Source organism: Gekko japonicus, unplaced genomic scaffold, assembly GCF_001447785.1.
Source record: "Gekko japonicus isolate JY-2015 unplaced genomic scaffold, Gekko_japonicus_V1.1 scaffold5519, whole genome shotgun sequence".
NCBI lineage: Eukaryota > Metazoa > Chordata > Lepidosauria > Squamata > Gekkonidae > Gekko > Gekko japonicus.
This window is the reverse complement of record NW_015164374.1, coordinates 12,850-27,160: the sequence shown is the minus strand read 5'-3', so window position 1 is coordinate 27,160 and position 14,311 is coordinate 12,850. Positions and strand designations below refer to the sequence as shown.

Here is a 14,311-nt window from a genome sequence, read left to right as displayed (position 1 = left end):
GACAACTGTATCTGCGGGGGGGGGGGTGGGTTGTATTCATATGCACTGTGATCCTGCTGTATATTTTGTCTAGTATGTGAATTAACACATACAAAGCTGTCTTGTACCAAGTCAGAATTATCAGTCTATCAAGGTCAGTATCATCTACTCTGACTGGCAACAGCTCTTCAGGGTCTTAGGCAAAGGTCTTTAACATCACCTACTACCTAATCCTTTTTGCTGGAGATGCTGGGGATTGATCCTGAGACCTTCTGTATCCAAAAAACAGCTGCTCCGCCTTTAAGCCACAGCTCCACCCAACGGATCAATATCTAGACCCGCTATTGGCTATGTAGCTAGTTACACAACACGGGAGAGATGCAAAGCCATGTAGACAAACTAAAGGATTCATTTCCCAACTTGAACAGCGCCATCCTAAACATTTACACCCTTCTAAACCCACTGACTTCCATGGATTTAGAAGGTCGCGGTTCTGCTTAGAACGGCCTGCTGGGTACCTTGACAGTGTTGTGATCCAGCAGTGCCCCACAACAAGTATCTGAAATTCACTATAGCTCAAAATAGGAAAATTAACAAGAGGTGGAACCCGCGATACTCGCGGGGGGGGGGGGGGTCTTCCCCGCCGCTTCTGGCCGGCCGCGCACCGGAGGAGATCCAGCTGCCCACCTGCCAGGCTTCTCCCCCCCCCAAGCAGCAATGGGGGCGAGCCCTGTGCAGCTCCCCACCGCTGGGCCCGCCAGGCTTCTCCCCCTCCGCTGCAGCAACGGCCATGGCTCCCAGCCACCGGTCGCCAAGGCTTTGCTGCTGCTGCCAGTAGTAAGTGTGCATGCGCAGGGGACTCTTACTTTTTGGGGGGTTTAAATATCCCCCGTATAGTTTTTAAAACTTTTCAGATTTTTCTGCACATCTGGGGATTGCCCCCAACGTGCAGGAAAATCTCTTTGCCCCCCCCCCCCAGGTGAGGATTTAGATATCCACACGCACAGGGGGCACCTTGGCTATTAGATATATAGATATATGTAATTTATTCAGCTAGAGTACCAATAATAATTTTGTTTTAATATACTAGCTCAGTATGAACTATATTTGCTTTCCTTAGGGATTACATTCAGAAAAGAAAGTTTAACAGCCATATAAATCAATATTTAGTGTTTAAAAGTATGTGTACTTAAGTGATTTCTTTAGCTGGTCCAACAATAATAGAGCTTTTTTTCATATGTGCATGTGTGTGTGCATGTGTGTGAGTGCACCTGGAAGTCATGGCGACCTCTGGTGTCTGACCCCTACTGGGGGCCTGGAGGATATTCAGAGAGGTGGCTGAATAAAGCCTGCCTCCGCCTCCTGACTGCTGGTATTCCAAAGAGGTCTCCCATCCAAGTACTTGCCAGGGTCGATCCTGCTTAGCCTCCGAGATCTGACAAGATCGGGCTTGCCTGGGCTATCCAGGTCAGGGCAATAATAGAGCTCTTCATTGGTTTCTGAACATACCTTCAATGAAATCTCAACAGAACCAGAACAACTACTGTCCTTCCCAAAGGCATGTATAAATGGCGTTTCTTAAAAATCAAGATTACCTCGCTACCAAATAAAATATACTTGCAGGCAGGTGACCGGGAGGCAGCACAATTATTACACGGTAAATTGGGTGAAGATTTCAGCGTGTAATGAAACATCATCCGCACCTTTGTTTTCTACCTAACCCAACCTCCAAACGCAGAAGGACTCACCTTTAAAGCGGCATCATAGACATCGTTGGTGAGAGACTCCATCAGAAACGAACCGCCCCACGGGTCAGCAACTTTCGGAATCCCAGACTCCTCCTGTATAATAATCTGGGTATTCCGGGCAATTCGGGCGCTTTTCACAGTCGGCAATCCCAAGGCTTCGTCAAACGAATTCGTATGCAGGGACTGGGTCCCTCCGAACACGGCTGCCATCGCCTCAACTGTAGTGCGGATGATGTTATTGTAAGGGTCCTACGAGAGAAATGAAAACATTTGTAAATGAACGATAGTGTTTCAACCAACACACACTGTCTTTGTATCAAAGGAGGGGAAAGCTGCGTCAGAGTTCGGCCATGCTTTGTGTGCGAGTTAAGAGCTATCAAGTCCCTTCCAACTTATGGTGACAGCTGAACATCAAGACAAGAACCGTGAAAGAGGACAAAAGTAGCATCTACTGGGGAACTACATAATTTCAAGGATGACAATGAAGAAATTAAAATGAATTGTTGCAGATTTTCCGGACTGTATGGTCGTAGTCTTGGCATTGTAGGACCTGACGTTTCGCCAGCAGCTGTGACTGGCATCCTCAGAGGCATAACACAGAAAGATGGATTACTCTCTGTGTCAAGGTGAGAAGAAAAATGGTAGGCAGGTAATTTATATCTACTCAGGAAGGTGGGGTAGGGCTGAGCCATTATCTTATTTATTTATTGATTGATTGATTGCATTTGTATCCCGCCCTCCTCGCGAACAGTCTCAGGACGGCTTACATTGATCGGTAGACTGTACCTTGCAGGAGTTCCCGAGGCTGTGACATGCTAATGGAGGAGCTTTCCTGAGGAGGTTCTTTTGCATATGGATTGGCTGTTGAAATTCTAATCTTATCTGTAGTGCTACTGTAAGATGTAGAGCATTTTGTGTTTTTCAGGACAGGAAACCATGCCCTATTTATTTTTAAACTCTCTTCCTTCCTGTTGAAATTGTGTTTTATGTTTATGAATTTCAATGGCTTCCCTGTGTAATCTGACATGGTGATTGGATGTGTTGTCCAGCCGTTCAGTGTCTTGGGATAAGATACTGTGTCCTGTTTGAGTTAGGCTATGTTCAGCCACTGCTGATTTTTCAGGTTGGCCCAGTCTGCAGTGTCTCTCATGTTCTTTTATTCTTGTCTGAATGCTATGCTGTGTGGTCTCGATTTAAATAAATAAATTAATTTATTATTTTATTTAATTCAATTTATACCCCGCCCTCCCCGCAATGCGGGCTCAGGGCGGCTTACAAGTGGCAAACGCCGATATAAAACAAATTTAAAAACATTTATAAATCCCACACTACAAAAACATTCTTAGCAATTATTGACTAGACTGCTCTAGATGTTCAACATAGTATCAGATGGCTTTTTTTTAACTGTTCAGCCTCATCTGCTCCAGGGACTGATGTTCACCTCATCCAGGGCCAGGTATAGATGGAATAGCGGTGATGTTAGTGGCGGCTCCTACTCATACGCCTGGTGGAAGAGCTCCGTCTTACAGGCCCTGCGGAACTGCATAAGGTCCCGCAGGGCCCGGATCTCCTCCGGGAGCTCATTCCACCAGGTAGGAGCCGCCACCGAGAAAGCCCTGGCCCTGGTAGCGGCCAGCCTGGCCTCTTTGGGACCTGGCATTGCCAAGAGGTGTTGGGTCCCAGACCGAAGTGCTCGCGGGGGAACATATGAGGAAAGGCGGTCCCTTAGGTCAGCTGGACCCAGAACAATTAAAATTGTTCAGGATTTTCTATTCGTTGGCTTCATCACCAACTACAAGGGAGACTGCACCCAAGAAATCAGAAAAGAGATTGAAACTGGGAAGGGCAGCCCTGAAGGAGCTAGAAAAGATCCTGAAGTGTGAAGACGTGTTGCTGGCGACCAAGATCAAGTGAATTCATGCCACAGCATTCCCCGTTACTATGTACGGATGTGAAAGTGGGACAGTGAAGAAACCTGACAGGAAGAAATTGGATTCCTTTGAAATGTGGTACTGGTGGAGAGTTTTAAGGATACTGTGGGCCGCCGAAAGGACAAATAAGTGGGTATGAGACCAAATCAAGCCAGCACCGTTCCCAGAAGATAAACTGAGGCTGCGATCACGCACACTAAACAATCCACTTTCAATGCACTTCCCAACTGAATTTTGCCAGTTCGCATAGTAAAAATCCAGTTGGAAAATGCATTGAAAGTGGATTATTTGGTGTATCTGCACGCCACTTGAGGCTATCTAGCTGGGAAAAAATGCATCCCTGAGACAGTCCTTAGTATCCTACGTGGCTCTCTTATTCCTCCACCCATTTCAAGACCCGCCTTTTCCATTCAAGGCACAGGATCCATTAGAAGATTCAGTACCCGCTTGTTGGAAGAGGGCATTTGTGGTAAATAACTGATATTCCAACCTGCTCGGTCAGTGACCATCCAGAAGTCTGACAGTGAGCTCTAAGGAGAAGAGATTTGGTGTCCTTGGGCTGAAACATTTTCTCTATTAAGTGAGCCCAAAGCCGCCTCCCGGCTCTCAGTTTTGCTATTTCCATGTAGAAGTTCATACCGATTCCCCAGAAGAAAGACAGCCTGTAATGAGAGCACATGGGGTCTCGTTGGGATACAGTAGTAAGGAACATACGATGCTGTACATCTATTAGTACATATAAACTACAGTGCTCTTAAATGTAAAACAAATAAAGGAGGAGGAGGAGGGGAATTGGATTTATACTCCACCCTTCACTATCTGAAGGAGTCTTAGTGCAGTCTCCTTCCCTTCCCCTCCCCACAACAGACACCCTGTGAGGTAAGTGGGGCTGAGAGAGCTTTTTCGAGGACTGCCCTGGAGAGAACAGCTCTGAGAGAACCTGTGACTGACCCAAGGTCACACCAGCAGCTGCACGTGGAGGAGTGGGGAATCAAACCTGGTTCTCCCAGATTAGAGTCCGAGCACTGTACCAAACGGGACAATATGACTGCTTGTTTTCAACCTTTAAATAGGAGAGACCAGTCACTAATACTGTAATGTCCCGTGGGCATGGATGCAACAGCCTCATTATTGGGTTTTCCCTGGATTTGTGTTCACTTTCATGGATCATTGAGAAAAGCTTCTCTGGCATTTGATTCACAACCAAGAAGCCGTGAACTTGATGAAGATTTCCCCCCCCCTCCCCTCAAGGAGAGTTGTCAATCCTTCTCTTCTTGGGAGTGCCACTCTGGCTAAGAACACATCCCTGTTTGGCCTCGTGGCAACCTTCAATAGGAAAATGAGCCCACTAACTGTCCACCCCCAAGCCAAAACTGCCCACCCGCAAGCCAGATCAAGCTCCTCTCCTAAGGCCCCCAGGTGTGTCTCCTGGAATTGCTTAGCGGGGTGGCTGCTGTCAATCCCTGCACTGTTTATTTCCAGTTATATTATCTCTTGTATTTGCTGAACTTTGTGGTGCATCAGATTTTGTGAATTCATTTTTTTCATATTGTATACATTTTGACTACTTTTATTGTTCATTATTATGATTATTACACAAAATAATACCTATTATATAAGTTCTTTATAGTCGATCAAAATTGTTTCCTTTCCTTTTTTGGATTTTGTACCCGGTGTTTTCTTTTGTTTTGGATTTTTTCCACCGTGGTCCCTATTTTTTGCCTTGCGACACAAAAAGTCAGGCACACGAGGAAACAGGAAGGAGGGGGGGATAGACCCCTCCTTCTTCCCAAACGTCCCGGGAACCTGCCAGATCCAAATCCGTCCGTGGGACTGGAAAAGTCACCAATTTTGTGAGCAGGATCCTCACAGACCTCTCAGTTTCGATTAGCCGTGTGTTTTTCTGGGACGGGACCAAGATAGGCTTCCTGCCAACTGCTTTTTCCTGCGCCTGGATGCCCTCCGCCATTCATGCCTCCTTTTTTTAAAATACATTTATTTATCATTTTCCAAAATTATATACAACCATTTTTACTTATACATTGAGACTTATTATATTTTGCATATATTTTACATATATTATATTTATATAGGTTTCTACAAACATATACTTCTATCCATATATCCCCTTGTCTCTTGGATCCAGATATACATTTTTTTCCATCTCTTTTTAAATACACCTCCATCTTTCCCTTGAAGACTTATCGTTAATTTGTCCGTTTCTGCTAACTCCATCAATTTAAATATAATTTCATCTCTTGTTGGCAAAATCTCACTCTTCCAGTATTTAGCCATCAAAATTCTCGCAGTAGTTACTATAAATGTTAACAAATATTTGTCATTTTGAGTATACTCTTCTGGTACCATGTTTAATAGCGCTATTTCCGGGGTTAAAGCCATTTTTAGTTTCATAATATCCTGGATAAGGTTTCCTATCATTCCCCAATACTTCTCCACTTTCGCGCATCGCCACCACATGTGAAAGTATGTCCCTATATTTTTTCCGCATTTCCAGCATACCTTGGATAGAGATTGGTGGCATTTCGCTATCTTATCTGGGGACCAGTACCATCTATGGTATACCTTATAAATATTTTCTTTGTAGTTGGTCGCCCTTACATAGTTCAATGATTTCCATGTGGATGACCACTGCTCTATTGTATGTCCTATGTCTCTCATCCAAGTTATCATGGTTGCACTAACCATTTCGTCTAACATATATTCCTCCAGTAAAAATTTATATGTTTTTTGTATTGTTTTGTCACTCGAGGATAGCCATATCATGTCTAGTTGTGTTTTTGATTCCTGGAATCCTATTACCTTATCTTTATCATAGCATGTTTTGAGTTGCATTTTTTCCCACCACGTCAGTTTTATTTTATGTAGTTTTAACAGATCTTCTTCTGATTTCAGTCTATTATTTTCATCTAACAAAGTTTGATAGCTTTCTCTATCGCAAGGTTTTATTAGGGAAGGTTTTATATATGCCTCTAGGGGCGAGACCCATTTTGGTGTCTTCCTGTAATATTTATCTTTAATTTCATTCCATATCCAAATTAAAGCCCCTCTTATCATATGCTGTTTAAATATCGAGTGAACTTTATCTTTCCCGTACCAAATATAGGCATGCCAGCCCATACACAGGTCATGCCCTTCTAAATTTAATATTCTGGTATTCTCTAAAGTTAACCAATCTTTGATCCAAATTAATGCCGCCTGGATGCCCTCCGCCATTCATGCCTCCTTGAAGCGCTAGCTCCTGTTTCTATTTGTTCATCTGAATCGTCAACAGACAGCCAAGCCAAGTTGGTCAAGAGTCCACACAGGGAAAACACAAACCTAAATGTGGCCTCTCGAAACAGCGGTGCTCTGGCACTGGAAAACTGTCAGAAAGCAGACTGCTACCCAGTGTCTTGCCGCTTCAACGTACCTTGGTGCAAATTCATCGATGGTGAGGCCAGCCTTAAGTCCTGTTCTGCAGTACTCCAAACCATCGGCTATAGTATAAGCTAATTCCAAAATGGCATCCGCTCCTGCTTCCTGCATGTGGTATCCACTGATGGAAATAGAATTGAATTTGGGCATGTGCTACAAGAAAACAAAAGTACACAATTTTTCCCCCTCCTATAAATAGCCTGCATACTTTTAAGTATAGCATGTCTAGGGTTACATCTGCTGGAGGGAAGCCTGTAGCCAGGATTTTGTGGCTTGTGGGGCAATTTTTCCCCCCTGGTGGGGCTGATGTTCTCAGTGCAGAAAGAAAATCCATTTAGCCAATCGAAAGCAGTTACTAGGATAGATCTCTAAATTGCAAGCTGTCAACCACTTTAGATGACAGTTCTCAGCTGCTGCAAGTTAATCACTTCTGCCAGCCTAAGCAACAATTCTGAGAACAAGCCGGCAGGTGGGGGTGATGACTTCTATAGGTAAGAAAGCTAACATTGAGGCAGAAAAACTCTCTTACAGTAGACCAGTTTCTTGACACAGAATTAGAAGGGGTCCTAGAGGTCACCTACTCCAACCCCCTTGCTCAGTGTGGGAATTAGTCAACTACAGCACCCCCACTCTGCTTAAAGGAGTGCACACCTTTAAAAAATGTTTTTAAATTATTGAAAAAAGCATTTACAGGAGATATTCTTGTGGGGCTGTGACTTTAAGAAAGATGGCAGAGCCCCCCAAAGCCCCACCGTAGCTACAGGCCTGGCTGGAGGAGAAGGGTGATCTTTCACCTACTCTCCCTATCCACTGCAGACCCCCACTTTGCCCCTCTCCATGAAGAAGAAGAAGTGGAAGAGGAGGAGGAGGAGATTGGATTTATACCCCACCCTTCACTACCCAAAGGTGTCTCAAAGCAGCTTACAAACTCTTTTCCCTTCCCCTCCCCACAACAGACACCCTGTGAGGTAGGTGGGGCTGAGAGAGCTCTTTCCAGAGCTGTCCTTGAGAGAACAGCTCTTATCAGAACTACGGCTTGCCCAAGGTCATCCAGCCAGGTGCAAGTGGAGGTGTGGGGAATCAAACCCGGTTCTCCCAGATTAGAGTCTGCACACTTAACGACTACACCAAACTGGCTCTCACACCAAAATGAAGAGGTAGGAAAGTCCCATTATGCAAGCTTTGGTTCATTCATGTTTCACTGGATACAACACATAGTTAATACAACAAGCAGGCATTTCATCAAAGCGAACAATACCTTTGATGTGTACTGGAAGATGTCGGCAATGATCCGCATTGATGGCTCTGGGGGGAAAATGTAGGTATTGCGGACCATGAATTCCTTCAGTATATCGTTCTGAATTGTCCCCGTCAGCTTGGATTGAGGCACTCCTTGCTCTTCCCCAGTTACAATGAACGTCGCCAGGACGGGAATGACCGCCCCATTCATCGTCATCGAAACAGACATCTTCTCCAAAGGGATTCCGTCAAAAAGGATCTTGGTATCTTCTACGGTATCAATGGCAACTCCGGCCATTCCGACATCGCCACGAACTCGGGGGTTGTCTGAATCATACCCTCGGTGGGTGGCCAGGTCAAAAGCCACCGATAAACCCTGTTGTCCAGCTAGAACCAGGAGAGAACAGATTTAATAACTGAAAAGTTGTCTTAAATTCAACTTTTCTATTTTATGTAATGGACGAATTTGAGCCACAAATTGAATCCAGTACTTTTCTTCCAATTGCCAATTCCCTTCTGCAGCATTATTGCCCCTTATGACGGACAGGCAGGATTCTGCCTCTCTCTCTAAGCAACGAATGAGTGGCTGGAATGTTAAGAGAAGGAGAGTTGGAAACAGCAGTTTAAAAAAGGACAGTGAGAGGTCAGTAGCAGAGAAGCAGACGGCTTAAGGGCCGAGGTGAAAAGAGGGATTCCTGGCTGAGGGGAACTGTATAAGGCAGCTGCTAGGAACAGGCTGAAAATAGTCAATTTGCAACTAAAGGATCCCAGTTGTAGGTACAGGACCGTCAAACGTTCAATGGCAGTGAAACGTTGTTTCTTAGACTTTACTTTCCTCGATGTTTTGTTCTTATAAATAAAAGTTTAGTTTTGATTAACCCTGGGGGCTGCGTGTCTAAGGAGGAGAAGTAAAAGGTAAAAGGTAAAGGTTCCCTTCCTCGAAAGCCTGTCGAGTCCGACTCTAGGGTTGCGGTGCTCATCTCCGTTTCAAAGCCGAAGAGCCAGCGCTGTCCGAAGACGTTTCCGTGGTCATGTGGCCAGCATGACTAAACACCAAGGCGCACGGAACGCTGTTACCTTCCCACTGAAGTGGTACCTATTTATCTACTTGCAATTTCTTGCTTTCAAACTGCTAGGTTGGCAGGAGCTGGAACTAGAGACGGGAGCTCACTCCGTCATGCGGCAACTCGGGTCTCGAACTGCTGAACTACCGACCTTCCACAGCCTGCAGTTCAGCGTCTTAACCACTTGAGCCACCGCAGCTCCAAGGAGAAGTGCACACACACAAATCAATAACCTGATCTATATGCATATATTTTAGCATATGAATGAATGATGGCAGCGAGTGACTGGAATGGTATCTGAGCCCCAACCCCAATAGCTCTGTGTGAGTGGGGGGTTTGTTCTTAAAGGAGGCTGGGCTACCCTGTCTATGGATGTCTCTGGGAGTGAGAGAGAGGAACTCAGGTATGAGATGGTCATAAGCCTTAAAAGAGACAAGAAGGGTGGCAAGTGTGACGTCCTAACCTACTTATAAACCATAACCTGAAGAAGAGCGGGAGCGGTTGTAGAGCGTAGTAGGCACTCTGTGTGAGTGGACAAGGGACGTCGCATCCCTATTATTTATTTATTTAATTTATACCCCGCCAAAGCAGGCTCAGGGTGGCTTACAGAAGAATAAAACATAAGTAAACAATTATAACATCGATAAAACTTTCTAAAAACAATCCAATGTCATAAAGTGCTAGCTAGATGTAAACTACATACTTAAAGATGGCGGCAACATTCACGATTATATATTCTACGGTCTGCCTTGCGTATCAGCTTCTGTGCGCTCCCGCAGGAAATGACCCCTGGCAGCATAGGATTCGGCTGCAAACATAAGGCTGAAATGAGTCTGAACTATCAGACGCAGTAAGTCATTAACAAAGACAAGACACCATCTGATCTCATTAGTAATATTTTTGAAACAACTCAGCCCATCGCTGAAACGCTACTATCAAGGTTCAACAACCTAATCTCTACTGATACATTTGAACCTCCCTTTGACGAACTTGCTAGTAAAGACTGCAGGATTGTATGTGTGGAACTGCCTAGTTTAATGGGAGACAGCTGTTCGCAAAAGACTACTGTGTACACCAAAAAAAAAATTAACTGTTTAATATTAACAAATCCTGAAGAGTGGCCAACGCAAATAAAGAGGGAAATGTTACATTTTTGAAAGATAAGGAACAGGGTTTATGTACACATGAAACTGTGGGGTGGAAAACAGACGCCTCCTCTTTAAGAATTCGATTACTGTCATCAGATGGTTCTCACTTCATGAAATGAACAGCGGCAAACATCAATCAATCAATAAACCTTTAATGGCATATACAACCTTAAAAATCAAAGACAGAAAATGACACAATCAACTAAAAGTCTAGGTTAATTATAAAATCATGAAACGGACTTTCCCAAATTTTTCACTCTCATCACGTCCACTAAAAAATTGGCCACTGCCACAGTAATCTCTGCTGTTGCATCGTTCAATAGAAATTGGCATTTTATTTCATTGGAAAGGTAATGTTTACCATGCAACCAAGTGTTTAACCATTTTTCCCTAGCAGATGCATGCAGCGGCAAACATTAGATCCCTTTACAACCTGCTGTTGGTTTTGGTCAACCTTTGCTGAACAGAATCCAACAAGGGGGATGTACAAACTTGAACTAAAATGGAGCTGATTTTCCTTTCAGCATTGAAAAGGCACATTTGCTCCAGTTGGGCGACACGGAGACCAAACTCTTCCATGGCTTCTAAGCAATCCTTTTGTGAGGCAAAGCACCCCTGGCCTCCCCTCAAGGGCTAATGTGAATATTAACGGGACTGGTCCATTCTGCAGGTGCTACTGATTGGTCTCTTGGCCGGCATAGTTTTTATCATCTTCAAGGCCAGAGATGGGAGTGTGGTGATCAACTTCCCATGAGAACCTGCGGTCTGTGTGATGGGGGGGACAACTGGGGGGGGGGTGTGAGGTAATTTTCTAGAACAGTGATGGCGAACCTTTTAGAGACCGAGTGCCCAAACTGCGACCCAAAACCCACTTATTGATCGCAAAGTGCCAACACGACAATTTAACCTGAATACTGAGGTTTTACTTTAGAAAAAACAACTCATAGATTAACCTAAGATGATCCAAACAAAGTAAGGAAAGCAATCCCAAATGCTTTCATTTACTTTAAATTATTTGGCAGAGAATTCGACACTTTAATGATGGTCTGGGCCTGGCTGGGGCGATGGCACACGTGCCCACACAGAGGGCTCTGAGTGCCACCTCTGGCACCCGTGCCATAGTTTCGCCACCACTGTTCTAGAAGCTTCTCTTGAAAACGGGTTCTGAATGGGTGTCATCCTCACCCGATGTTGCTGGGCCAAAAAACTATAATTAAGCTAAGGCCACGAAGAAGAGAGACTTGCTGGGATTTTGACGGACTAAAGGCCTGAACTATGACCCGCTTGAGTTGCAATTGCTAGTAACATACAGAACGCCGGAGCTCTGGCCTTTGACTCTTGAAATTAAGGTTTGTGCCATTTAAACACAAGCTCTAAAAGTGTTAGTTAAGCTAGAGCTGCATGATTTTAGAATAGTGTGTTGACTGTAGAATAAATTTTCATATTGACAAAAAACTGAAATAAACTTCAAAGTTTGTTGTTGTTTTTAAATTAACAACGGTCTGTTTACTTGTGTACAACTGCCCTGGGGACCCACAGGGTTCGGCCTAGAACTCCTTGACACTTTTTCTTTTCTTTTCTTTCTTTCTTTTTTGGTAAGAGCAGCACAGAAAGGAAGTGGGCATTAACTTTCCACCATCATTCTGGTAGCATTTCGGTAGTAACCATTTTTAATAACAAAAACTAATTTATTTATTTATCTATTTTGAGATTTATATCCCGCCCTTCCAAGCGGCTCAGGGCGGCTAAAAAGCGGCTAATACCAGATTAAATAGATAAAATACAATAAAACAATATTACATATCCATAATAAAATTCATAACAATATTTAAGGTTAAGTTGTTAAGACGCTGAACTGGAAGGTCGGTAGTTCAGCAGTTCGAGACCTGAGTGTGCCGCATGATGGAGTGAGCTCCCGTCTCTAGTTCCAGCTCCTGCGTGTATGTGTGTGTGTCTTCAAAAGTTTGGTTTGCATGGCTGTGATGATAATCTAGAGTGCTGGAATTAGGCAAGTGATATGATTGGTGAGTGGCATACCACCAGTGGGACACAAAAATAGTCTAGGTATGATGCAGGTTTTCACTACCGTTTGCTCTCCCTCAATTCTCACGTCCACCTGCAAGTGTGACTTTGCCAACCTTACCTGCCACAGATTACCCTCCAGTGACCCTTTCACGTGGTAGTGGTGGGACCCAGATTCTTTGACAGAGCAACAGGTGGGAAGTAAGACAGGAAATGCAGAAAATCACTGCCCTACGGTATGCATCTTACCCTTGATGTTATCCTTGTAGAATCTGTTGCTCTCCTCCACAGTACTGAAGCCAGCATACTGGCGGATGGTCCAAGGCCTATAGGTGTACATGGTGGGGTAGGGACCGCGTGTGAAGGGGTTGACCCCTGGTAGTTCCTCAGGAAAGCCCTCTGTGTCCTGCGTAGAGTATAGTGGTTTGATAGAAATTCCCTCCGGTGTGTGCCACATCAACTCCTCCGGGTTCTTGCCCTTGAGCTGCCTTTTGGCCATCGCGGCCCACTCTGGGTGAAGCGGTTTCCGGTGCAGCGAGCGCCGCACGTGCCCGTGGAGGCACAACTCTGTTTCTTTCCGGTAACGGCATGGCCAGAAGCACAGAAGTCTATTTTGGGCTCTTAACATTTTGTATGGTGAGATTCAGTCTGTGGATTAAAATCAGAGTATTTCAACAGTTATCAATGAGATTTTATTACCTTTTAACAGACCCCCCCATGTGGTGGATCGTGGCTTCTGAATATACAATTAAAAATAATAATAAAAAAGCCAAGGCCCATCCAAATGTATGATCCCACAGATGATGTTTTCATACAGTGGTAACTGACAAACACAACAGGGCTATTTTGCTGAAATGACAACCCCTGCCAAAGTGCACTTTATTATTTTTTTAAACGAATACTCCTTCTTCCAGCCTTTGGCTGGATGCTGTGATGTAACACAATGTTCATGAACACTTTAACTGCTCAGGAGCTAGGCTGTCAACAAAAAGGATTCAGGAACAGAAGCAGTTGTGTGTTATCGGAGAGAAGCCACACTAACTTTTAAGTGCAAGGTATTGTGCCCTCAGAAAATGTTCTTGTGTAGGGGAAAGTGGCCGTCCTCATTCCTGTCTGCCCTGCTCGAAACAGATCACTGCTGCAATGGCAGCACTACTGAACAGATCACTGCTGCAATGACAGACTATGGGGGGGGGGGGAGGCAAATGCTGGCTTAACTCTCTAAACTAAACCTCCGCTTATTTGTTCGAAACATTTGTGTCCCATCTTTCGACACCAAGGAATGCTGAAGGCAGTTTGCAAGATTTTTTTTTAAAAACATAATACAAATTCGTGGTTGTTGTTAGTGCCCAGTGCCCACAAATCCAAAATATATGCAAACACAAGAATTACTAAAATTCACATCATTGCCATGGCACTCCTCTGCACGTAAATCTGAATCCTGCCTCGTATTGACATGGCCAGGCAGTGCAGAAAGGTATCCTAAGTAAGCCCCTTTTAAGAAAACAACAAGCGCCCAGAGCAGAGGCCTGTCCCAAAATCCAGACCCTCTGACCAAGAAACCTGAGGTTGGCTGCCTGCCTGTGGTAACTCAGGTGCAGAACACTTGAGAGCGTGCCCACAGATTTTTATTATTATTGCTCTTCATGCACATACCGAAAAAGAAGCAAGAAACCTAACCCCACTTGGGGCAGAACAGAGACCATACTAGGGTTGCCAGGTCCCCCTTGGCCAATGGCAGAGGA

At 44.5% G+C, this 14,311-nt stretch overlaps 1 protein-coding gene across 1 annotated transcript in view; it reads right to left on the bottom strand.

The window, feature by feature from the left end:
* MUT (methylmalonyl-CoA mutase) overlaps positions 1-13,210 on the bottom strand; it is a 30,166-nt gene extending 16,956 nt beyond the window's left edge. The window contains exons 1-5 of the mRNA XM_015408890.1: positions 12,816-13,210; positions 8,352-8,719; positions 7,089-7,246; positions 4,149-4,320; positions 1,728-1,976 (exon numbers count right to left, since the gene is read on the bottom strand). Of these exons, the coding sequence (XP_015264376.1) occupies positions 1,728-1,976; positions 4,149-4,320; positions 7,089-7,246; positions 8,352-8,719; positions 12,816-13,194 (1,326 nt within the window). The 5' untranslated portion in view covers positions 13,195-13,210. The remainder of the gene's footprint in view (positions 1-1,727; positions 1,977-4,148; positions 4,321-7,088; positions 7,247-8,351; positions 8,720-12,815) is intronic.
* Positions 13,211-14,311: the final 1,101 nt, after the last annotated feature.